This window comes from Triturus cristatus, chromosome 12 (genome assembly GCF_964204655.1).
Source record: "Triturus cristatus chromosome 12, aTriCri1.1, whole genome shotgun sequence".
Taxonomy (NCBI): domain Eukaryota; kingdom Metazoa; phylum Chordata; class Amphibia; order Caudata; family Salamandridae; genus Triturus; species Triturus cristatus.
The window spans coordinates 496389347-496414342 of record NC_140595.1 but is presented as its reverse complement, the minus strand read 5'-3'; the positions used below and the strand labels follow the sequence as shown (position 1 = coordinate 496414342).

The window sequence follows — 24996 nt, the reverse complement described above, 5'->3', positions numbered from 1 at the left end:
GAGATGCTGGGCAACCATCTCCGCAAACTCAATGAGAAATTCTACAAAGGATTAGATCAAAAAGAAAACCCACTGCTCAGTATACTTGTTGACATTTCTGCAAACCCATTTGACTGCTACCTGGGGCCCATCACAGCGCTGACCCTGTGAACCTACTTCAGCTATGACAAAGTGTAACAGATCAATAAGAAAACCAAAACTGTGACAACAAATCTCAAAATGAACGTGGAGAATGAGGCTACCGCCTCGGTATCCAAAACACACCACTGTCAGAAGGCATCTGCCAGCCAAAGAGAAGATGAAGACTCTATTGGGACTTTTTAAGTGCTTGGATGGCCAAAGGGGAGGCCGAACTCCGGTGGGATTGGGCACTTTACTGGCCAAGAGGTTTATAACGCATGGCTGGAACTCCACTGAACCACCCACAATGGCTACTTGGCTCGCTGCCATGGATTGGTGTGCTAAACGGAGAAAACCATGTAGATGGCTATAGGGTGTCACCAAGTTCCACAAAATCTGGGAGAAATGGTGGAACCAGTATGGTTTGGAGTAATTGCTGCAATGAACTGTGTGATGGGTAATCTATCTTCAATCCTCTTTCTTTGCTGCAGTGTATTGTTTATTTTCAGATTGGAAAAACCTAAAAAGATGGTTTATTAAAAAAATGGTTGCATGGTTCCTGCTCAATATTTTACCTGCATAAACCTAGGTGGGGTTTTCTTTCGGTACCCTCTTGTGGGATTTGTGAACATCATGTTATCTGAATTTGGGAAGTTTCACCAGATTATAATATCCATGAAACTGGTTCGAACAGAAAATTTCCCAGGGAGACATTTTCTTCTGGAGCAAATTGCTATTCCCATGACTTTTGAATAGGAGGAAAATTCGAGTATTCGGCTTTCACGTCGTATACTTACACAAGCACACTTTGCTACAGTCAGAGTAATTTTCCCGAAATGTAGCAAAAAATCACTTCACATCACCCAGAGACGTGCGAAAATGCACATTCCCAACACCACTGGGCGCCCATACCAATTGCAGAACCGCACACTACAAATGTCCATTAAGTAATTTATCAATCGCATTACTGTACAACTCGCTTTAGAATATCTCGTATGTTGGCAGTAGAACATGTTTACACCTGCTGAAGGAATACAAGCTCTGCAATATATAATGGGGTCAGTGTTTACCTAGTTTACAAGCATATTCAATCCAGAGACTGTATAAAAAGGATTTTGTGATCACAAGATCATCTTCCACAGAAAGGCACATTTTACAGCTTATTTATGTCCAGAGCCTTCTCCCAGATACTGATGCGCGCTATACATGGAGGGGGAAGAGGTCCCAGGGTCAGAACCACACACTAAAAATAAGCTTTCCCAGCAGTCAGTAGCATACATTTCATTAAGCTTGTGCTTGACTTCAAAAGTATCTAGTGTCCAAATTTCTGAAAAGACAAATACTACAATTAGCAACACAGTCGAACGTTCGTTCAATCATCAAGTTCGAACCTCTTGCAGAAATGATCTGAGGAAGACATGGTGTTCTGTACCTATCCACAAGAGGGCGCCATGTACAAAGAAGCAGCACATCATTATCTTCGAGGTTCTCCTCTGAGGATTATAGACACAATGTACCATATTGGAAGGAGGCACGCAGAATCCAATACTAAAGAGTGCCTGGCTTTAAAAACTTGAAACTGTCACTTAACCTTGATGTGTAGAAGAATGCATTCTCGATTTCTCCTTTCAACCTCAGTGTTAGCAAAAGTAACTGATTGAATCAATTGTAAACATTTAAATCACTGCCAAGTCAGAGCACAACATACCAGAAAAATCCCAAATTGCAATGTACTAAAAGATTTCTATAAATTGGAAACGTCTTTCCGACTAGCAAAATCCATCTTGCACTGACTCAGTAAGAATGGCAAAGAGGAGAGGGCCTAAAAGGGGACTTTACTTCTTACTGGGACTCACAATAATATGTACCAATGCTCTGTGCACACAAGTGTTGTTGCAAACAATCAACACGTTACTGACATGCTATATAGGGGTAGTAACCCAATCGCGAAGTAGAAGCTGTCCCCCTAGGTCAGATTCTACCTTGTGATTGGTGATAGGCGACCTAGGTGGGAGCAGCCCATGGTTAAGAGGATCACTGCACGCTCGCCTCAGCACCACCCCGATGTCTCGATGAGCATGGCAATTCTGTTTTTTTTGTGCTCCCTGTACTTTTAAGGAGCAAGGGCAGTTATAAACAAGCATTGGCATAGCCAATAGGTCTCGCCTTTGGGACCTTATAAGTGTTTAGCCATGCAACAGTTGCATAACTAAATACTTATAAGGTCCCAAAAGCGAGACCTATTGGCTATGCCAAGCGGCCGTGCGGCCGCGAAAGTGAAAGTGATCGCGATCAAACATCAAAGCGGCCGTGCGGCCTCGAAAGTGAAAGTAATCGCGGTCAAGCGCGGTGCGCACACCCGCGCACTTGCACTATATGTCTAGGCTGGCCTGGTAGCACTTTTTGGAGCGCTCTCAAAAAGTCTCGCCAGACTAGCGCATGCGCTGGGTCAGGCGAGACCTAAAAACACAATATACAGGGAATAGGAATATATGGATAGAGGTATGCTGCCCCTTGTAGGCCTGGCCTAGACTTGCATTACCAGAGCGTCATGCAAAATATTTCTTGCCTCATACATATTAATGAGGCAGGAGCTTTTGAGACTTCCTGTTAATATGAACTTTGCCCTGAAATTGATGAGTACATCAGTCTAATCACAAAACGAAGGGCAGTGAGCAAACTAGTGTGGGCGTGAAAAGAGCCCCACCAGGCGTGTGACCTGCATTTGCGCATCGGGCCTAAGATGAGTTTTTGATCTAAATTTGACAGCCATGTCCAGATGGTCTGGTGTCAGGCAGGTGAGCGCTCGAAGAGCAAAAACAATATAAAGGTACAGACTGTCACTGTATACAAGCCCCTGCCATTTCACTACTACCCACAGCGCCACAGGCAGTGCATTTCTGCAGTAGGACAATAGTATATAGCATCTACGAGAGGCATGGAAGCCTTATTAGAGGCATGGTTGCTACAGAGAAGGGGTATCCAATGCTGGCATGGGAGAGCATGATACATGCAAGACTTGCAGGATAGTGTGGGAATCATTAAAATACACTTTCCTGAGGTTTCTTTAGTCCTCTTTATTAGCACCCCCGCACTGGACAGCAGACGTACCAATGCCAGTACAAACCATAAAGAACCTAGGACCCCCCCCCCCCCCCCTTGAATCATAACGCTCCATAGGCCTGTACAGTAACAGTGAAGAACAATCATAACGCTGCACCGGCTCATGCAGTGGAATAGTACAGTAACCCATAGCAACATAAGTAAACACATTACTACACATCTTCCTTCTTTAAAAAAACAAAAAACGTAACATTTCTCAACAGGTTGTTAAATTACACATACACAAACTTCCTACTGCATATTAAAAAATGTAACATCATTGGGTTCCAAATTCTTATTCACCATATGTTTATACAAATATGTGCCTGATAAAATTGTAAGTGGTGACCCTGAGTCAGCCATCACGTCTACCTTTCCTCCCTGACTGCAAATCTCACACACAGGTGGTGTATAGGGTTCCTCATCAGTTTCACAAGTGGAAATCTCAGCTACACTTCTAACCTGGTTATCTTCTACATCCTCTACTATCCCCAAAACAATGTCTTCTGTAGACACCTCTTGGTTAGTCTCTTCCTGTACTAATGATACTTTTCTGTTGGTGGATGACATACACACACACACATCCAAAATGTCCCACTTTCTATATTTAAAACATTCCTTCTTCCTTGCAGGACACATTTTAAACTGTGATGAATGATTGTTAGACCCACACGTGTTACACAATACTTTGGTACCCCCTGTAAAAGCATTCTTTTGTCCATTGAATTTTGCTTTAGAACTATTATCTTTATGTGACACAGCAACTTCATCAGAAGCAAATATATCCACATGAATAGCTTTGAAAGATTTGAAAGCTTTGAAAGAAGAACTTGACCGTTCCACACTCTTGGCTATATCAATTGGATCTTTTAAAGATGGATTGTGATGTCATAATAATTGTTCCTGTATCATTTTGTTAGAACATTGAATAATACGGTGATCCCGAATGTAGGTAGCCACACTCTCGCCAAATGTGCAATCTCCGGCCAAGCACCTTAGTATAGAAACATGTGCACTTACAGTTTAATTTGGCTGCTGAGGTCTAGTGACACAATGAAACCTTTCTAACACAACATGTGGCTCCTCCATGAATTGTTTTTTAAGTCCTTCCAAGGCTTCTGTAAAGCAATCATAATGCTCTGCGTCTGTCCCAGTTGGAGGTTGTATAGGAGCTAGATGTTACATTTCTTCAGCCCCATCCTAATTAAATTTAAAAGTCAGCTTTCTTTTTATACCAGGCTCACAGGAATCACCATTAATAGCTTCAAATATAATTCTTAAATAGTCTGAGCCATATATACTGCTTCATGCTGGGTTGATTGGGACAGGAAAAAACAGAGTCAGGGGATTGCCCAAAGTCACACTCATTTTAGCTTAATAGGTATTTAACAAAATTATTAACAAATACCTACACCCAGCTTTTTTGTAACTTAATGTCAATGAAGAGAACGCACTGGTATTTTTGCTTTTTGTTCAGCGGTGTTTCTTGCAATGAGCAAATTGCCGGTCAACTCAATAAATGTTGCACAGAAAAGCAACAAATATGACTGCATGCTTGTACGTCTTTGCCGGAAGTTTTTCGGCAGCAAGACGTGTTAAACCCGCCACAGTGAACACACACTACCAAAATAACAGCACAACAATACGTTTACAGCAGGTGGGCGTCGGCATGAAAACGCATCACCTGGACACACAATCAAAATGGCAGCACGTGAACATGTCTGCTTCGGGTGGCTCTTGTCACAAAAACGCGTCACCAGGCTGCCAACTCTTTCGGTGAACACACTCCGCAGTGCCGCTCACCGCAACTCTCCACAGTGCTTCCCTTCACTGCAGTGCTGTGCAGTAAACATACCGTACGCCAAGTTGTTAGGCACTGGAGCATCAATGTTCTCCTCAATATGAAGATAGGGATCATAGCACTTCTCCATCGTAACACGTCCAATGACTCCAAAAAACACTCAGAAGACAATTCACCAGTGCATCATAGCAGTGGATGTGGGTGCTAAATCACTCTTCAACTCATTGCCAATTGTGGTAATCATTAAAAGACACTACCTTGAGATTTCTTTAGTCCTCCTTATTAGCACCCACGCACTGGGGAGTAGAAGTTCCAATACCAGTACTAGCCACAAAGAACTTAGGACCCCCCTTGAATCATAACTGGAAGTAGGAAAGGATCCCGAACCCAATAAACAAAGGACACTGCCGGCCCTGTACCTTGAAAAGTGACCTGGGTATTAGTAGAGTGAGGCGGACACATGTGAGTAAAGTAATATGGGACCAGCAGCAAGCTAGGTGAGAGGCGTCTGCTTAGTGAGGACCCACTGGCTGGGGGGAATACCTGAGGGGACAAGCCAGCCCTGGACACTTAAGATTGATTTTTTGCGAACCGGGAGCTGCGGAGGGGAGCGCACAGCGACTTGATCAGTGTGGGAATTACACGTAAACCTCCAAAAGGCACGAACTGTGTGAACAAGCTGCCCAACAGAAGCAGCGTGAGTGTGGGTACTCCTGGACCGCGGTGGGTAAGATCCCTTAGGGTTTAGACCCGTGGCTGTGTCTGGTTGCAACTGGGGCTGCAGTGCGAGTAGAGGGCCACGAGGCCACGTTGGAACACTTGGAGGTGCCCACAGCCCACTAAAATGCTGCGCATCCACGTTGACTGGCATCCTCCTGACAACTGATTCGGCAGCACGGGCTGGGCTCTTGACTGCAAGTTTGTGTACTCACTCTGTGGCTGCAGTCGGGGCTGTGCAGACATCCACAGGTCCCCGTCACTCAATTGGGAACCGGCGACATAGACTCATCTCTGAGACGCGCTGGTGGGATCCCGGATCCTATCGGCCGGCTGAAGCATACTTACAGATGCCAGGGCCTAATCACCCCTGGTAGGCGCTTATTATTAATCTACAGCTCATATCAGCCATATAGCCTTGGGCAGCCACAGACGTGATGGCACTGGTGCGGGGGCCGGAGCCACTGGAGCTGCTGCAAGACTCAGGAGTGGCCGTACTTTACCCCCAATCTCCCTAACTAATGTTGCCTGGCCTCCGCATCTAAAGGACTTCCCCCCTGGGACCCTTTTCAAACAGTTTCAGACAACAATCGTAATGAGGGCCCCATAGATAGTGGGGCAGCAGACCTAGCAATTTTGGCCGATGCCCTGTGGAGCTACCTAGGTAGCTATAGAGAAGATGGGCTGTGGATCACCCCCTCGTCCGTCACCTACCCAGCCAGACATTGGACAGACCTTCCTTCGTGTCTCAGCCGTGTCTCCTTCCTCATCCGCCTTCCGACGAATCAGCCGGCTTGTTTTACTTTCACTTTGTCTTTGTGGTTATCCTGAATTACTTTCCCCCTTGCCGGTCTTTCCTGACCTAATCTTCATTCCAACCCCATTTTCCTCTTCCCCCTCTTCCCCATAGGTTGTGTGTATATGTTAAGCTATGCTCTAGTAACTCATGGTAATGTGTAACACTCCTGTAACTGACGTAATTTTGTAACTCGCTAATCCTCATGTGAAGCGCTCTGATACCTCCGGGTCTAGCCAGCGCTATATAAAACTCTGCAAATAAATAAAATAAAAATAATAATGCTCCATAAGCCTGTACAGTACCAGTGAAGAAGAATCGTAACACTCCACAGGCTCATGCAGTGGAATAGTACAGTAACCTATAGCAACATAAGTTAACACTTTACTACAGATAGCCCCAAAGGACACAAGCGAACCAAGAACGGGATTCACTATTTGAGTGTTAATTAACAATGATACCAACACAGCCCTCCTGGGCCAAAGTTGGACAGTCATTTAAGAACGTTTCATGACACTGCACTTGTCCTTTATGCTGTAGTCCCTCTTTAACACCTGACGGTGCTTCAGCCTATCCAGGAGCATTCCTACACATGCCTCGACAGGGGTAGTAAGATCTATATAATTCAATTACAAACGTGGGATAAAAACAACAGGATTTCAGTGCAAGCAGAGTTCACACTCTAATGGCAACATGCAGACAACATGGCTGCAGTCCCTCTGCACGGATGTAAACAGCAAGACCGTTCTAGAACTGGACAGACAGACAGATTAAATAAAGAGGTAAGCAAGCACAGCACGGATAACATGTCACACAACCTTCAGTGTTCACTGTAGACAAAAAGAACACCCAGCAGTTCAATGAAAAAAGGTATCGTAAAAGTAATTTTATTATTAATGACGGATTTGCCTTCAAGGTTACAGTTTGTTTTGTGGCTACTAAACAACTGCACTTTTGCTGAATTGTCTTCATGAAGAAAAAAACACCCATGGCCCATATCTCTGTAGGTTGGTCATTGATCCTGTGCTTTGAAGTAGTACCACTGGGCGTTTTGTTGAGCATGGAGCTGAGTTCTCAAACCTCTTTAAAACGACAGCCGAGCATTCAGGTTGGAAAATATTTCGGTTTCTTCTGAGGTGAGAGAATTTCCTCTTAACCTGTTTCAACAACAAGAAATCAGAAAATAATGTGAAATTAAATGGCTGACTCTTTATCACAATTAGGTTAAAAGTAAACCATGGTGATGTTCAGTGAATAAATAGGCGATTGCTTGTGGCATGACATCTGCCCGAACCACCCCACCAGTTTGAAATATTTACTTTCTTTTCTTAGAGTGCGTTAACCTAATGTCGGAGTAAATTCAGCATTAATGTGAATAGCTGGATGTTCTTTTGCCTTTACAATAAAATGTCTATACAAATGTTGGAGTGTTACGGCCACAGCTGCATCCTTTGGAACTGGGGAATGAGGTTCAAGTCCCACCCGTTGGTTAAATTTTGGCCAAATCACTTAATCTCCCCATGTCTGAAAAATAAATCTGACCTCTTGTAATGTAAATGGTGATCATTTTAAAGCGCTACGATGCCCTTGGGCCGAGTTGGCGCTACATAAACCTGCAAAAATAAAATAAACCTTCAGCCTCTGCACTTTAGGGCTAGAGACGAAGAGCAAAACCATTATCTCCTGCCTAAACTTGCAGTGAGTGGTCCATCCCAGAACTCACCAATGGACCCAATGAACGAATTCAAGTAGTCGTGCATTGCATATGCTGGCAAACACCGGCTCTACTACTCTTTCATGCTCCACTTCCTCTACCCTTCCTGGCCACCCCTCCCAGACAGCACCATACACCATCTGTCTACCCACAAAATCCTCAGGAAACCCCCTCATCACTATTCAAATAAGCACACCAGACATCCATAAACCACACCTAAGGGCCACCAAAATACCCCTTCAATGCCCACAAACCACAAGCAACTCAAGCTACATATAGATCTCTGCTGTGAGTGAATTCTCATTCCCATTCGCGACATATAGATAACCGTGTTAATGACCTTAAATTCATACAATAGCAACATCAGAGACCTGGCTACAAATATTCTCAAGCTGTATCTAAAATATGCTCCGAAACTCTGGAAAGGGTGGTGCCAAGATATATTCACACAATCATGACAGAACATCAGCCTCAACCATGCGCACTTTGTAGCACCTCCCATCACCCTTCAATTTCCTTCCTCTGCTTTCGAAGTTGATTTTATAATTCAGTTAAAACACCATAAAGACATCAATCACGTCTTACATCCAAACTATTTCTACAATGAAGGAATAAACCCCAAAAGGCAAATAAAAAGGTTGGACACCTGTCTCTTAGACAAATGTGCATATTTACAAGGAGAAAGAGCCACCAGAACGTCACTTTTAGCATAGTTCTGGTGGCGCTATGCCCTTCTCTATATTTAGAAAGCGTTGCTAAGCCACTTTGAGTGGCTTAATGCCTCCTTGCAAATACAGCCCCTTTACATGCATCACTTTGTGTGAAAGGGGCGTGCAGTGGGTGTTGCTGTGGGCGTTCCACCACAGCACCCATTGCATTTTGACACTGCCCCAGATTTACAAGTATTTGTACATCTGAGGCAGCGCCAAAAACTAGTGCCATGCAATAGCAGGCATCAGAATGGCGCAACAAGGCGAAATACTTTTATTTATCCTCATTCTTGCTTCTTCTGTGTGCTGCATTATGCAGCTCACGTAGGAAGAGCAAAACACCTTTAATGATTGTTGATGTGCAGGAAGGGGCACCTTCCTGCACATAAACAATCATTCCCTGCAATGCAGGCACACTTGTGCTATGGTACAAGGGTGCCTGAGCTGACGCTAGGCAGCTAATTTTAGTGCCAGAAGTCGGGAAAACACAGGGGTTGGCCGTAGTGTTGTAAATACGGCACATCCGTGTGTTTTGGAAATGTCAAAGCACAGCACTGCAAAATGTGACGCAGCTCCACACTCCGACATTTCATTGTAAATATGCCCCAAAAACTTATTTGACCTTTTGCACAATTATCTGCCTCATGATTAAATATTTCCTTCCTCTCCATTACACTAAAAAAAACAGCCACCGCCCACTTTGAAATCTAGATTGACTTGAAAAATTCTATTGTCTAATCCTCCCAGCGAAAAGGCCCAGAAGGGCCCTGGCAACCATCTTTGTTGTTATCTGAAGCATATGGAAATATAATTCTTCCATGAGGCTTGTTCTGTCGGCCAGGCTATCATAGCGACATCTCAGGCAGAGGTAAGAGGTCGCTGGAAGCAGGGATGCGGCAGGTGCAGCAGCACCCCCAAGATAATGGTGCAGCAATTGAGGAGAATGAGACATAAGGAGACCTTTAGAGCTTGTTTATCGCACTCATTTGTTGTCTGTTCAAAGACAGAGGTCAAATGTCTGGCAAGGTCTCCTGACAAACTGCTTCTCATTGATTTAACATTGAGTTTTCTGCTTAAGTTTTCTTTCACTAACTATAAGGTGAGGGAAATGTGACATGCTTGTTGGGGCACATGGAGCCGTAGTGGAAAAGCTGTAGAACATCATATGTTTTCTAACATACAACAACATTTAAATACTTGCAATGAACTAGGCAAATATTTTGAAATATATTTCAGTAGCAAGGAAAGTACAAATGAGACAAGTTCAGTTTTTTTTTGTAATTCTTAATATTGGTAGGATCAAACAACTCTGAATATTTTACTTTTGTGATGCACAAATGATAAATGTGCTCTGAAAGTTTGAAACCCAATTTCCACATTAAGCATTGTGCCTCATATTTGTTTAGCAGTAAAACTGATTGTCTAAAGCAAATATAAGGGCCATTTCAGTGGAAAATGCCCTCTTAGCAAGTGGCAGTACATATTACACCATACTTTTGTGACATAATCAAAACTGAATGCTCCATGATGACTAACTGGACACATGCGTTTCCCCGATCAATCTCCTGCTGAATGGGCGAGGCTCATTTGCTACACTTGTTCTTTGTGTGATGCTTGGTATTTTCCCTTACCCAGTGACTTCAGTGATGTAAGGTTGATGGCAGTGCTTAATTCATAAAAAACAGAAGTGCCAGGGCCCTCGTCAGGAGGCCACTGCAGCTAGCACCACACATTGCTCCTGTCTTCACTGCCAATGGCAGTACCTATACAACTACTAACCATGGCACTGCTACCAGTGTGACAATTCAGACTGGTCGAGGCTGCCAAATAAGAATGGCTTGGGCAGTAGGTATTAGCTATTTTAATGTACTTTGAACTAATAAACAACTGTTGTTCTGCTCATCTCTAAATTACACAAACAGCGCCACTATGTGGTAATTGTCACAAGTACCGGTGTTGATAATTAAGAGCAGGTGCCGAGCACCAGAAACCACCAGCTCAAATTAACCGCTGGTTGATGGCAACACCCCCACTCTGAAAATTGTTCCAGCACCACTGGTGGCAAGCAAAACATTGCTTCAGGTCCAGTGATCTGGAATAACAGCAAGAAGAGATTTTTTCCCAGTTTTTGTGTCCAATCCGTAATCTAGCATCTATTATCCACTTTGGACCTTCCATTTTGTGAACGTATTCTGTGCTTCCTGGGCAGTCATTTTACCTGGCTGATTATTTTGAAGCAAACTAAATAATTTGAATAGCGTTTGGAATGGCATTCCATAGAGCAGCTCCCCCCATACTAGTAAACAACACTCAATGCAGCAGGCGTAAAATAAGCCTCTGCATATCTTGGGTCCGTACAGTGGAAGGAGCTGTGCACCACAAAATCTTACTCCTCGCTCTCTTGGACAGGGCGAGAGTGAAAAATTTGAGGGCTTGACAGACTTATATCTCCAGTGTAGGATTAAAAGAAGATCAACTGCTGCGTTATATAGTAACTTGAGGTCCCGGATTTGTGTTCTAGGTAACCATGTTGCAGACAAAGAAGTGGACTGATTATGTCTAGGAGCACAATGCATTGGTTTGTCACAAAAATGTGGCCTTCCAGCTAATTTGGTGTCCTTGGATCCTAGACGCTTTGGTTAGGAGTTGCGACTTGTGTACGTCAAATTGTTAATACATGGATCTGAGCAATGTCTTCATATATGTTATGGGAATGTTCAAATAACACCTTTGAAGGTGTTTAGAACTGTAGCCTCCATTCTTCCATTACATCCTTGTTTAGTAATCTGTTCATCACTAATGATGCCGGTCAATTTGTTAATCAAACTCCATGCCCCAGATCTATGCTTCACCCATTTTGATCGACTCCCTACAATGCCACACAAACACCAATTGCTTTGTTTTCCTTGACACCCGCTCACCACTCCTAAATTCTTTCCTTGACCCCGTTGCCCAGCAGTTGATTGCTCATGATAACCCACTTTTCTTTGGAGCCTTAAATATCCAGCCATATAAACTCAGCTCCACCTTATACATTGTTAATCACTGTAGACATAACAGCATACATAACTATGTTAATAACGTCACCAACTCACAGGGCTAGAATATACTGGACTACCCTATCAACAGCCCAGACCTCAACAGGCTTCCCTTCCTCCCGCTTAATCACCACCCCCTACAGCACCAACTCTAACCGTCATCACCATAAAAAGATAAAATGAAGGAAAATGTTATACTATTCCTGGGCTCTCATCTGGCCCAGGTCCATCTCTTCTGTTAATTCTAATGAGAGGTGGAACATGCTCGACTTTGGCCTGACAACCATTTTCGAAATGTTAGCACCTCAAAAGTACAAAATCAAAATGTTCAAATATTCTAAGACCAAATGGTATCCTTGCTACAGGAAAATAAAACCTGTACACAAGAATGCGTCACTCCTAGGACACAGCTATAGCACCCTTTTTGGAAAAACACAGAATTTATGTACGTGCAGTTCAGGCTGCCAAAAACTTTTCTATAAGAGTTGATTCCTGAAATACCATATCTAAAGAACTGTTCAGTAAATTAATCAACATTCCAGTCCGAGGTGGCAACCTTTGAGGTACACAGGTCCCTTGCTAAGTGTTACAATTTAGCTACCCTCTTTCTCACAATAGTCAATTGACTTCTGTGCACTGACACTCCACGTGACTCGCTCAGCTCTACACCTTGGACCCCTCTCACCATTGTTGCTCCTTCACTGGTCAAAAAATGTCTGCATATGCCAAAGGCAAATGCTCAGGATCTACCCTGATCCTTGGCTGACAATTATCTAAGTCCTAGTGCGACTTCAACTCGACCAGTCCCAAACCATCTTATTAAGAGTTCTTTACGTACGAGGCCTCACTCTGTCCAAACTGAGCACAGCAGATATTATACCTCTGCTGATAAACTTTGGATCCTACCGTGGACCTAATTCTATGCTTCTTTTTCCAGAAAACTGTTATAAGGTGCCGTCCCAGCAAAACAACGACAGAAGACGGTGAAATACAATACCCTTGATCTCTTTCAGGTCAGCTTCAATCAGGGCATGAACAACAAATACATTGTTCTCTTGATGTTTGATGATTTGCAAATGGAAGTAGATTGCCTCAGCTGGGGAGTCATGCTCTGGTTGGATCTCTCGGCTGCTTCTGACCCCATCAGTACCTGTGGATGTGAAATCCAAGGCACTGCCTTACAATTTGTTACTAATTTCCTGGAGATTGTATTAATTTCTCCTTTTGAATCATCTCCAAGACTGGTCACATGGAGAGTACAACAGACTCTTCTATTGCCTGCCCCTTCTTGTAGACTGCAGGCCATCGGGCTTCACTTATTCCAGGATCAGATTATCTTTACTGATAACCCTGGGTAGTCCTGAACAAGTACCTAATGGACGCTGACAGAGACAGAATGTCCATGGCTCTGCTGGTGGTTATGTCATCGATGTCTACTAACCAGCTAAAGCTCACTTTTTCTAAGCTAGAGATTGTACCTATAATTGTCTATTCTATCTATTAGAACCAGACACTTTGGCCATCCTCTTTGGGAAAATGAACTGAGCCCACCAAAGTCACGAAAAACCTGTGTAGGTTTATCAATGGTGACCTGATGTTAGACACCCAAATTATGACAGCCACAAAATCTCTCAGTACAGTGGCTTATCCAAGGCCTTTTGTAGTGTACACAGAGGCTTTTACCACACCAGACCTAGTTTTAGCAGAGATAAATCTGCTAACTTTTTTTCCTAGGTGCTCCCTCTGTTCTGCGACTTAGCCAGGATGGACAGTCCATCATGGTTGGAAGCCAATTAATCTTTATAGGTTTAAGCCACATCCTTATGGAATTCTCTGCTAAAAAGCATCTGCCTGGAAACATTGTGATCATTGCACATCGATTTTGTTTCACTGCAGCACCATGGGGCTGCTAATTAATAATGAAGCAAACATAACATACAGAACATAACGTATCTTATAACAGATCATAAAATAACGTAACAGAAAAAAAATAAGTGTTACATATTGTGACTAAAGCAATGAACTAGGGGAAGATGGAATAGCATTTCAAGACCACAAGCTTTCCGATTTGCAGTTTGCGACTGTTAAAATGCTGTTTCAAATATATGATTCCCATTTTTGGAGTCAAAGAACTTTCTTTGACTCCTAAAATGGGACTGTGATTGGATATCGATGTGGTATGTGGAAGAGGCATTTTATAGACATCCCCTACAAAAAAATACCAAATTATTAAGATGTGTATCAATGTATTGCGACTGAAATCTGGAGGCAATCATTGAACTTACCAAAACCTCAAAGGAATTGGTAACCCATTCATAGAAAGGAAGGGGTCCCAATTGGACCCTTCACCTTTCTGAATTAAAAGAAAGTTTGTTGGGGAATAAGAAGTGGTCCATGGGACCAATGCCAACTCTTAAACAAACAAAATCTTTTCCTTCAGATAGTGTTTTTTTTTATTTAACAAAAACATGCTGCATTATAAAATAAAGTTTGCTTTTTTCAAAGCAATCAAAGACATGGTGGTATGCTGACCCCCGAAGGCGACCTTTGATGTGATGGCTTTAAATCATTCTGAGTCGCAAACTGCGACCTCCATCATTAGTATTCACGAGGTACGTCAAATTGCGACCCACTACTATTCCGTATTGTATGAACTGACCTAGTACTACATTAGCATGTGAAGCTGAAAGTTGTTTAAGTGCCGGGTTGTTTTAATCGTACTTATGTCTTTAGCTCTTATTTTATCCTGCTTAAAGCATGCAAAGCAAACAGAACTGCAATAGCTTTGTATGGAGCCTAAGTGGTTTTTTTGGCTAATAGTTCGACTGGTCCTGTATAGAAGGCTATGAAGTGAAGCAAATAATGACTCTCTGCAAATACGGTCCTACATGTCTGGACAGGGATTAACTTCATCACACGTACCAGCACACACACAAAAAATTACATTTCAATCAAGAGAAATTGTATACTAATTGAGGGAAACTCATTTTTCCGGTGGAGCAAAGGAGGTGAGGAAATTCATTCAGAGTACTGCAGAGCTAACTGATCCATGCGCATGGTGTCGTTTGTCAGAATTAGGGATATCAGATTGGTCAAAAGGTCAAAAGTAGGAAGTTGGATCAGAATATGTGATGCAAACAATTGTGAAAGGGATTAAACATTGGTTATGTGTCAGCACAGTTTTCCATGTTTCTGTCTAACCTACCAGGAACTCAAGATCGGTTCAAACCTGCGTGGGATTAGTGGACCAGATGGTGAAGAACTAGAGAAGGCGTATAAGTAGAGAGACAGCAACGTTTAGTTTTGTACATAAGGATTGTCCTATCTAAGTCACTTTATGTAGTAGGTTTTCATGTCCCCCATTTTTTTTTTTTTTAAACATGGAGTTTGCATTCGTGCTTCTACAATGCAATCAATCGGTCAGATGATTTTTGGTCACCCAGCTTTTGCACTAGGGCTAGTTTGAAAAGCAATAAGGGAATTAACATATAAATATTTTGTGTAATTTATTATTGGTATTGTGTACTATGTTGACAGCGAAAACTGTGTTTTAAGAATATTTCTAAAACATGAAAACTGTATTTTAAGAATATTTCTAAAAAGTTTTATGGACTGATGACTACATAAGCTTCAATAAAAAAAGTTAAAAAAGGCTTTAATGGTTGCAGTGTGCTACTTTGAGGGACTTTATTTTCAATGCATGAAGACACGCTCTAAATTTCAGTGCGAGTCAAATTGAGTCCTTCTGGGAAAAGCCTAGATCTGTGTCATAATTTTATTTCTAGAGAGGACATTATCCCAGCATGCACTACATTGCAGAAGACAGGAAGATAGAGAAATTGTGAGTTGAGATCAGATGAAAGGCTAGAATGGTTACAGGGCAGAACATGGGAAGATCTGTCTTCAGAGAATTAATAAAAGTACAAAAACCCTAGAACTATTTATACAGTTTCCTAACAACAGAATATTATCTAATCTGTAAACTGCTTTTTTTGGATTGCTAATACAAAATGGGCACCGTTCCATCATTTTGATACATTTGGCATCTGCTAGTTGCCGGACTAGAAATTGTGTTATCCTGTCCATATCGTTCTTTGGTCCATTTAACTCACAAGTCCCATCACCAGTTGCTGCAATGCGCAATGAACCAGCCCCAACAGTCATCATTCATCAAGAGTGACCAAGGTCTAACCTTATGCATGAAGAAGAGGAATGCCTTCCCGCATTAAGGCTACGGAAGAGGATGGCTCCAGCAGCATCACCATCAGCTTCAGCACCAGCACCAGTAGCAGCACCTGCAGCGACACTAGCAACATTTCACCCAGTAGTGACACTATAGCTATCAGTGAGAGCAGGGGTGGCATCCGCGACACTCCAACCACAAACCAGTGGGATCTGGACCTGGTAGTGCATGTGTGCCAGGAAGGTCGACGAATAGGGTTTTTCTTATTGTGACATGCCAGTGGCATGAGTGTGACATCATGAGGGACCCACTCCACATCAAGCTTTCACCTGTTAAGACAGCTCCAAGTATTCATCTGCAGAAGCATAACAAAATCAACAAGGCTGCAGCGGGAGAAAACCTTGTCGCCACCAGCACCCCGCTGTTTCCAGCACAACTATTGCCAGCAGGACGATAAGAGCTGTAGAACAACCCAGTAACAACCAGAAAGAACTGCCTCATCATGTCACCCTCACCATGCACCTTTGGTTGATCTACAGTTGATTATGTCAAGTATGCCATTGAGATTGGCTCATCCGTTCATGGGACCTCACCAACCGTTATGTCGCACTCCAAGATCTAGTGCCTATGGCCAGGAAGCATAAACTGACCTCTGATGTCAGCTGGTAACATGTGTGGCACTGCTTTTATTAAATGTTTAGTTTACATACAGCAGAGTCCGTGCTGAATGTTAACATGGCGATTGTTTTCGCATAAAGTGCACTAAAGTGCTTGATGGTACTTTAGACACAGACTTATTCACTACTAACATGCACATTTCTGCTTTAGGTGAGACTTATAAATTAATAGCTCAATTACCATGTATTTTCCATTGCTCACATTGATAAACCAAAGAAGGTCTTTTCCACTATGCAGCAGTTTATTTTCGCAGTAGCTGTGGATCAGCTCTGCAACTGTAAATGCCATGCATCGTTGGATATCACAGGATCTAAAAGATACAATGGTGGGTGCTCCCTTATGCTTTCTGAAGTCTGAAAGAAGCATTGCTTGCTAGTCAGTGTAACAAATACAGAAGGCCTCTGCTTGCTCCACAAATAACCAAGTATGGAAAAGCTATAAAAGATGCAGGTAGTGGGGGCGTGGCACGGCAGAAGGACCGGTTGCTAGTGGGAAGTAGAGGTGAATCGCTGTCTTCAGGCCTGATGGCATAAGGCTACACAGAGTTTTACATGACTCAATATAGATATTCCAAAATAATCTGAAGGTCAGCTAGTTGTGACATAGGTCAGAATTAGGCTAATTTGTTATGGTTGAGTAACGATGATATTAATAAACAACAATTCTTACACTATTTGTAGGAGAATAGAGCATAATTAATATGTTTGTTGTAAAATACCAATACTTGTGTGTGTGTGTGTAATTTTCGGGGCAATACTCGGCATTTTTAACTCAGGTTTGTCTAATTCCTCACACTAGCATAATTTAGTTGGAGGGGTAAGAGATACCCTGAGTTGTTCTTTTCCTCCAAAAAGCTTGACAGTTTCCTTTCTGGGAACAGAACAATGGTGTGTGGTGAATTGCTGTCTATAACCTTTTTGGAGAACATAAGCCTGCATGCAAGACATCTCTTCCCACTGCAGTTCCTATGCCTTCAAAGGGACAAATGAGCAATCCAACATGCCAGGAGAAGGCAGTTGGCACCAGCTGCAGTAGCAACTGGTGGAACTGCTAGCAAGGATGCAGTAGGGTGTGTCACTCGGTGAGCTCTGCGCGGTCAGTACTATGGTACAGGGATGTTGTTTATTGGGTTCTTGCCATCATCCTTCATGGTTGCCCTTCAGTTTCTTTTTTCTATCTTTTTCTCATTTGTTTCTTTGTCTCTCCTTTCTTTTATGTTCCAAGATGTGTGGATGGATGAGTAGACCAGAGACCGAGGTGGAAAAACAGGGTGGAGCTAGGTGAGGCTTTTAATCTCAGTTCAAGAAGATACTCAAAGTCCATCTCCATTCCTGGATCTCCTTTTCGTTGCCATTTATTTTTCAGATTATCTGTATGGATGGGAGTGATGGCGAAGGTGGACAAGCAAGTGCATTTAGTGAAGGTGTGGGTGCTCCACTCGCAAAGTCAATGCATCTCTCTAACTCTCTCTCCCTCATTCTTCAGTCCTAGTTTTTAGGCCCAATGATAAAACGAGGTCCCCTGCCCAGCAGGTGGCCAACCAAGAGAAGCCAGTAAGGGGTATGCAAGAAGAAGGGCTGGAATAAAGTGATGCTTCTCCATCTTCCTAACTTTCTTTCTAATTTTTGCCTCCTAGGTTTGTGGCTGGATAGAAGAGAAAAGGTGATTGCCATAGTAAGTGGTACACCGAGAGAAGTGAGGAGTGTAAAAGAGGAGGTTAAGTAAACGGGTTTCACTCTCCCTAACTCACTCTCTCTTTTTGCTACGTAGGCCCGAGAAGCTACTAGTTCTGCTGCTTTCGAGTTCCAACCAATAGGGTTCTGCAGCCACCTCAGCCACTGAATGGAAGAAGCATGTGGTCAGGCTACAGTCTGTCATTAAGGAGGGGAGGTAAGGAAAATTAGAAAATGGAGATCTACTGGTGTGGTGAAAAGTGAGGGATGCACTGGAAGTTCAAAGCTCTTGATAATTTGGCACTGTGTTGTGTATTCTTTCTTAGCATTTAAGTTAACATTTGCAGTGTAAATATTTTCCAATTAAATAAAGATTTGTACCATTAATATTTTCCACTTCTTCTGAAGGTATTATTCTTAAGTCTATTCGCAAATTGCCTTCTTGATTGCAGCAACTGTTCTGATTGTGTTTTATTTAATTTTACTCATTTCACTTTTCAATTTTAAGAGTCTGTAAGTGGCCAACTTAAACCGCAGCCAAACCTTTCTGGTCAAAGGGGCAAACTCCATTTTGTGAACCCAAAATTGTACATACATGCTTCTAGCACCCCGTCATGAACTGACCACACATAACAAAGGAAATGTTATGTAACGCTCTCCACTTAAATTTTTCTTCACACACAGTTTCAAAGAAGACTTTTGGTATATTCGTCTCCAGATATGCGCTGCCTCACACTCACAGACCCAATTCAATAACAGGGTTCATTTTCATTCATTTTGTTCCGACTCAGAAATTGGCTCTACTGAAAAATTCTCCGATATGAGGTCATAGTTCATCTTAAGAAATATCAAGTTCTTGACAGAGATAGTTGATATGCAGGTCATGTTGTAGTAAGTGCCCACTTGGGCCTTCTTTGGTTGTCCCTTCCTTTAGCTTATGTCACGTTTTGAGCTGCTGTTGCTTTGCACAACCACATGTAACACATTTATTTTGTGCCATGATAATATTTTTAGAAATATGCTGTACATGTTATTAATATTCAGTTCTTCTTTTTGAGATTCAGTCTGAAAATTTCATACAAGGTCGACCAACATGGTGTACTGTTTTTCTTGAGGTCAGTCAGGAACATCTCCTAATGCTTTTAGAGACAACACAGTGGCACAGCTGCTGTTTTCCAATATCAGAGTTCTTCTTATATAAACCATGACTTGCTCTTTGAAAAACAGAGAGGAGAATTCTAGCAGAGGGGAAAGGTCCTGGGTTGGCCGCACCAGCCTTGTGTAACCTGAGCACACACCTATGATGTAGACCATATAACTACAAATGCCAGGTATGGGGTCTGGGTCTAGTCACTGATATATCCCTGTGCTCACGTAGTGAGGGCAGGCCTAGACAGATATATCATTTGTCATTGTAGTGCTTTTTATTGTTTTATTGTATGAAGTTTGCTAGTAATGCTAATTACTTTACTAAGTATATGTTTTCTAATCGCAGCACAGCTGATTCATACTAGAGTAAGGTAGTTTCAATAAATATTGTAAACTTTCCTTGTTGCTTTCTTTTGTTTATTATGGAGAAATAAAAGGTGATGATCTGTTTCCACAGTTCCCTTGGGGACTTGAGGGTCACGTTCTAGTTTGCCAATTTACCTGTCACTCTGGAAAGGTTAGTAGGGTAGGTGAGGCACTGTGAGGCAGTAGGATTTGGGCTCATAGGCACTCAGTCCCTACATTTGAATGCCCTGTTATCCCAAGGCACAGTTCTGTTTCTAAGCAGAATCCCTGCAACAATGTTTACTGTGCAATCAGAAGCACTGAACACCCCTCCAACAGTGCTCTAGCTAGACTGCAACCTAGCCTTGCTCTAAACAGGACAGTATGGGCTACAAGTCCCTTTTAGTCTTGGAATAAAGAAGTGACTCCAGCAAAACACCCATTTCACATTTTCCACATAAATGGGTATTGACAATGTCCGAGTCACTAGGCCCTCTGCGGGGAAGCACTGCTACACTCAGCCCCAGATCTTTGCAGTGAAACAAGCCCGGTGCAGGACAGCTCGCAAGGACATCAAAAGCCATAACATCTTACACAAAACGTAGCTGTGCTACCACAATGTCCCCAGCCCTTTGCCCATGCCTCGTCGGCCTCGGGCTCTAAGTTTAGCTTTTTTTTTGTAGTCTAGTTTTTAGAATCTATTTGAAACACACCTCTGTCTGTGAAGTGGACCCAGAAATGTGGCCAGCGGATGAATCATCTGTTCCCTTCACGTTTACATTATCTTAGAATTCGGGGTTACAACACAAACGAGTGCTAGACCAGGTGCTTTGGTGAGAATGTGCTTCAAGTTTAGGTCATCAAAAGAGGTCTCACTTCATCTATGAGCCTGGCCATCTGCTCCAACGAGAACGCTCCTTTTCTACGTTATTTGATCGAAACACTAAGTAATCTTCAAATAAGAGAGCTTTGGACTACAGTCACCTTAATTGAATTTAGAAACCATCTTAATAAAAACATCCAGACACCATCCTGCCTTCAGCACAAAAACGAGCAGGCAAAGCGGTCCCGTGCATGGATGATTATAAACAATTAACCTGCTCTCTTTATATTGCCACATTATTCAGAATTCTAAAAAAACATAAGGTTTTTGGAATATCATGCTGGTGGTTTACCGAAACTATGCTTTCTTCCAAAATGGTCTAAACAAAGAAACAGTAGTCAATGCAGTTTATGTAATAAAGCTGTTGAAACTAGAATTCATGTAGTTAGTATTTGTGCTGCACTTTTAAAAGAGAGAAGAGCTCTGCTGTGCTAGCCCTTCAATTTTATGACCATCCATACATTGGGGCAAGCTTCAGAGTGAATATTTTAAAACGAACAGCACAGTCTTCAAAATTTGTCTAGTTAAATTCCTTTGTCTCTTGGAGAAAAAACTGTATGTCCTAACCTAAAGTTTCAACTGACCAAGGTTCAAACCTTATGATCGAAATTAAATAGGTCACTAACTCGGATACTGTTCTTCTATATATTTAGTATAGGTACTCATGAAACAGTTTTAAAATATTTAATTAAAAAGTTTTTATTAAATAAATTGTTATCATTTGTTTTTTACATTGGTAGTTTCACACAAGCGATAGTTTTAATGAATTATGCATTTTATAAATATACTCGACTAGAACATACAATTTGTGCTATGGCTTTAAAATTATTAGCTATGTTTTTACATTCGCCCAGGAACAAGTTCAATAGAATTATTTCCACCAAATGAACCAATGGTAGAATCTTGCTAAGCAAATGTTGAGACAATTCACCCTACTAGTGGCCTCCTGTAAATACCTTACCACCCTGCAAAGAAGGAAAATGAACCTGCCCACAAGGTGAATGAGCTCCCAGTGGACTGCATTCAAGACTGTCATCTAAAGCCATGAAATGTTGTGTTTCTATTGAGTAGTCTATAATGGCAGGCCATTGCCCTGGGAGTTGTACTAGCATGTACAACATAGCGTTCCAGCCGGAGGGCCCTTCAGGCTTCATCTGGCGCTGGGGTAGATTATGTCTGTCCTTGTAGGAGGTCCAGGCACTGTATGCCATGTATCACCAGCTAAAGTGTGAGCACACATCAGTGTTTCCATAACTCCTGCGTCATTCAGGAAGCAGTCTACAACCAGACAGAGCACCTGTCAAATATATGGTATGCGAGTAATATTCGCTAGGCTTCGAGCAGAAATGACATTGCTCTTTGGTTTGGCTCTCCCAAACCCAACCTGCATGGAATGTGGGTGCAGCCACTCTGATCACAGCATCCGGCTTAACTCATATGTCTGGGACCTTTTGTGTGAGCTCATCGAACATCTGCAAGCATAGTTTTGCTTGATGGCATGGGCTGCTAAAGTGGGAGAATGCACCATCACAACACACCCAGTGCACAATGACTGTGCCGTAGCATGTGATTTGTGCACTTGTCAGTGTGAATCCTGCTCTACATTGCTCAGTGCACCCCGTATTTCATGTAACTGCAGTTGGTAATCTTCTGATAATGGTGTCCTGAAAAAATAGCAATGACTTGGTATCTTCTATTGTGGGGGCAAGAAAGCAATGAGGCATTAGAAGCCTCCATACTAGCTTGAATTCATCTCCAGCACAATTTATTACCAAATGCTGCCTTCCCATCCTCAGTGTTTTCCCATGTTCTACTGTGTGCCAGCACTTTCAAGGCACTACATAACACTGGCTCAGCATACCTCAACAATCGCATCTACTTTCACAAACCTACCAGACACTGCCGCTCATCCAAACTCATACTTGCACAAATCTCAAGCATTCGGAAAACCAGATACGGCAATCAAACCTTCTCCTCACATCATCCCCAGGGCTTTAAGTGGGCCGGGTCCTGCCGGTGCTCAGCACTGGCAGTTTTTAAAAGCAGGTGCCAAGACGGGTCCCTATCGGGCCGTCCATTTTTACCCTCAGGCTGGAAAAAAAAAAAGTCACTGCTTTTGATGTAACTTCATAGAGACTTGTTTTTTAGTATGATACAATGCAAACTTGGAGCGCTTTACATGAGCACCAGTTACATTGCACAAGGACGTAATCATTTTTTGAATCACTGAATATCAGGCTTGAACCTGCTTTCTCAGCTCGAAGGTCGGCTGCTCTAGCCTTAGGCCACAACCTCGCTCACAAGAACTAAACCATTTTCAATATTATACATAACGAAGTCATAGTTGTTGCTTATTTATCTTATGCAACTTACAACCATTGACAAAGCGAATAGTCCTGGCTTGTTGAAGGTAAATTTTTACTTTTGTTATATATCTGGATGAATGGACAGAGGCAGCAGAATACCAGTGGGACAGCACACTATGATAAGCACAGATTTTGAGCTTGAGCCTTTAAAGCCACACCCTTAATTACAGCGTCCGAGCCCCTATGAGAGACCCCCCAGTTTTTTCATCCCACTGAAAGCCCTGATCATTCCTAAAGGGTGAAATCACCTGCTGCAACATATAAGAGCATCCTCCTCCTCACTTGTTGAATTTCACAAAAAGCTGAAGACCCACTAGTGTGCCTAAGCTCACACCTGTTCAGCACCAGGGATATCCTCCTGGGTGACAGTGCGCTCTACAAATCTGCATAACATGATGTGGCAACTGTGTCTATAAATGTAAATGAAAATATGCAATACAATTCGCTAGAATCTTCTTTCTAGATTCAGTTTACAAATGTACAATTACATCTTTTAAACAGCCCACAAATCAGTGAGGCTTCAATAAGTTATACTGCACCATGAAAAATCATGTTCACTTTTATCAGAAACCTTCAAATCTGCAAGCATGCACTAAAATGTACAATGTGCACCTACCAGTAGGCTACATGTAAAGACATATTTTTAAAAAAATTGCGTGATTAATAATGAAAAAAGTTTGTAGTACAGCCTACATTGTTGTATCCAATTAAAATAGTTTTCTTTTGCCCAGAGGTCTAGTTACTGAAAAAACTATTTGAGTCATGATTAATACTTACCAGATAGAAGTAATGCAGTTGTTGTGGTCAAGGGCGCTATGAAGAGCTGAAACACCATTTTTCGTAATACAGTTGTTAGAAAGTCTAAGAAAAAACACAATAATGGCAGTGAATTAACACTTGGCTGTAAAATTGCACTTGAAACAAGATCATGTCATTTGCAATTTCCTAAGAATGAGAACCCATCAATTTGGAACCCACACAACTGCAAACATATGTAGCTTTTTATCACTCGACTAAGTGTATAACAAGAGGGACATATCAAAAAGGGCAAACAAAATTCAAGTAAACACATAGATCTAATTGCTTTGATTCCATCACGCATGTAATTTGACAAGCGTAACCAATTTCTGTGCATGTGTCTTTTCCAATTATATACACTTAGAATGAGTAGTAAACGCAATTCATTAATAAACATGATTACATCTGTGAGACGTAGTCTTACATTACACCTTCAATTCCTGTATATTTATACATTTTTGGGGGAACTACAAACATCAGAAGAGGCAGGCACATGCTTCTTTACTGTAACCTTACTCCAGTGGAGAATTAGCAAGCTAAGGGGGACCATATATTTTCACCACTTGGTGCCTCAATCTTTCCCATGTGGAGACATTTCTTCGCATATAGTCTCTGAAAACATAGGGGGTTTTGAGATACTTTCCCGCCCTACACTTGCAGAGACATTTTTCATAATCATAGTTAGGTGTACAGTGAGAGTGGAGGAAGTCATTGAGACGGTTTGTGTGTACCTGTGTACTTCAAGGGTACCCATGTGAGTATCCATGCAGTTACAACTTTTGAGGATGGTCCCAGCCTCCCCTCTCATTAGAGTTCTCATTCCCACAACCTGTTCCAAAACTAATGGATGCAGCAGTGCTTAATTTGAGCCGGTGGTTTCCGGTGCTCAACACCAGCACTTAATCATCAACACCCGTGCTTTT

At 42.2% G+C, this 24996-nt stretch overlaps 1 protein-coding gene and 1 long non-coding RNA gene across 3 annotated transcripts in view; one reads left to right on the top strand and one right to left on the bottom strand.

Moving 5' to 3' along the window:
- Positions 1 to 24996, top strand: part of LOC146776155 (uncharacterized) — a 186068-nt gene that overhangs the window by 55073 nt on the left and 105999 nt on the right. Inside the window, exons 3-5 of the long non-coding RNA XR_014972359.1 lie at positions 18084 to 18139; positions 18496 to 18533; positions 18630 to 18749. This is a non-coding gene — a long non-coding RNA (uncharacterized LOC146776155). The remainder of the gene's footprint in view (positions 1 to 18083; positions 18140 to 18495; positions 18534 to 18629; positions 18750 to 24996) is intronic.
- The window catches only part of NOD2 (nucleotide binding oligomerization domain containing 2), a 249801-nt gene continuing 232200 nt past the window's right edge, over positions 7396 to 24996 (bottom strand). For both annotated transcript variants that reach the window (XR_014972358.1, XM_085639531.1), the window contains exons 11-12: positions 24053 to 24136; positions 7396 to 7693 (exon numbers count right to left, since the gene is read on the bottom strand). Coding sequence is in view for 1 of the 2 variants with exons in the window: in XM_085639531.1 (XP_085495657.1) it covers positions 7621 to 7693; positions 24053 to 24136 (157 nt within the window). In the remaining variant the exon portion in view is untranslated. The remainder of the gene's footprint in view (positions 7694 to 24052; positions 24137 to 24996) is intronic.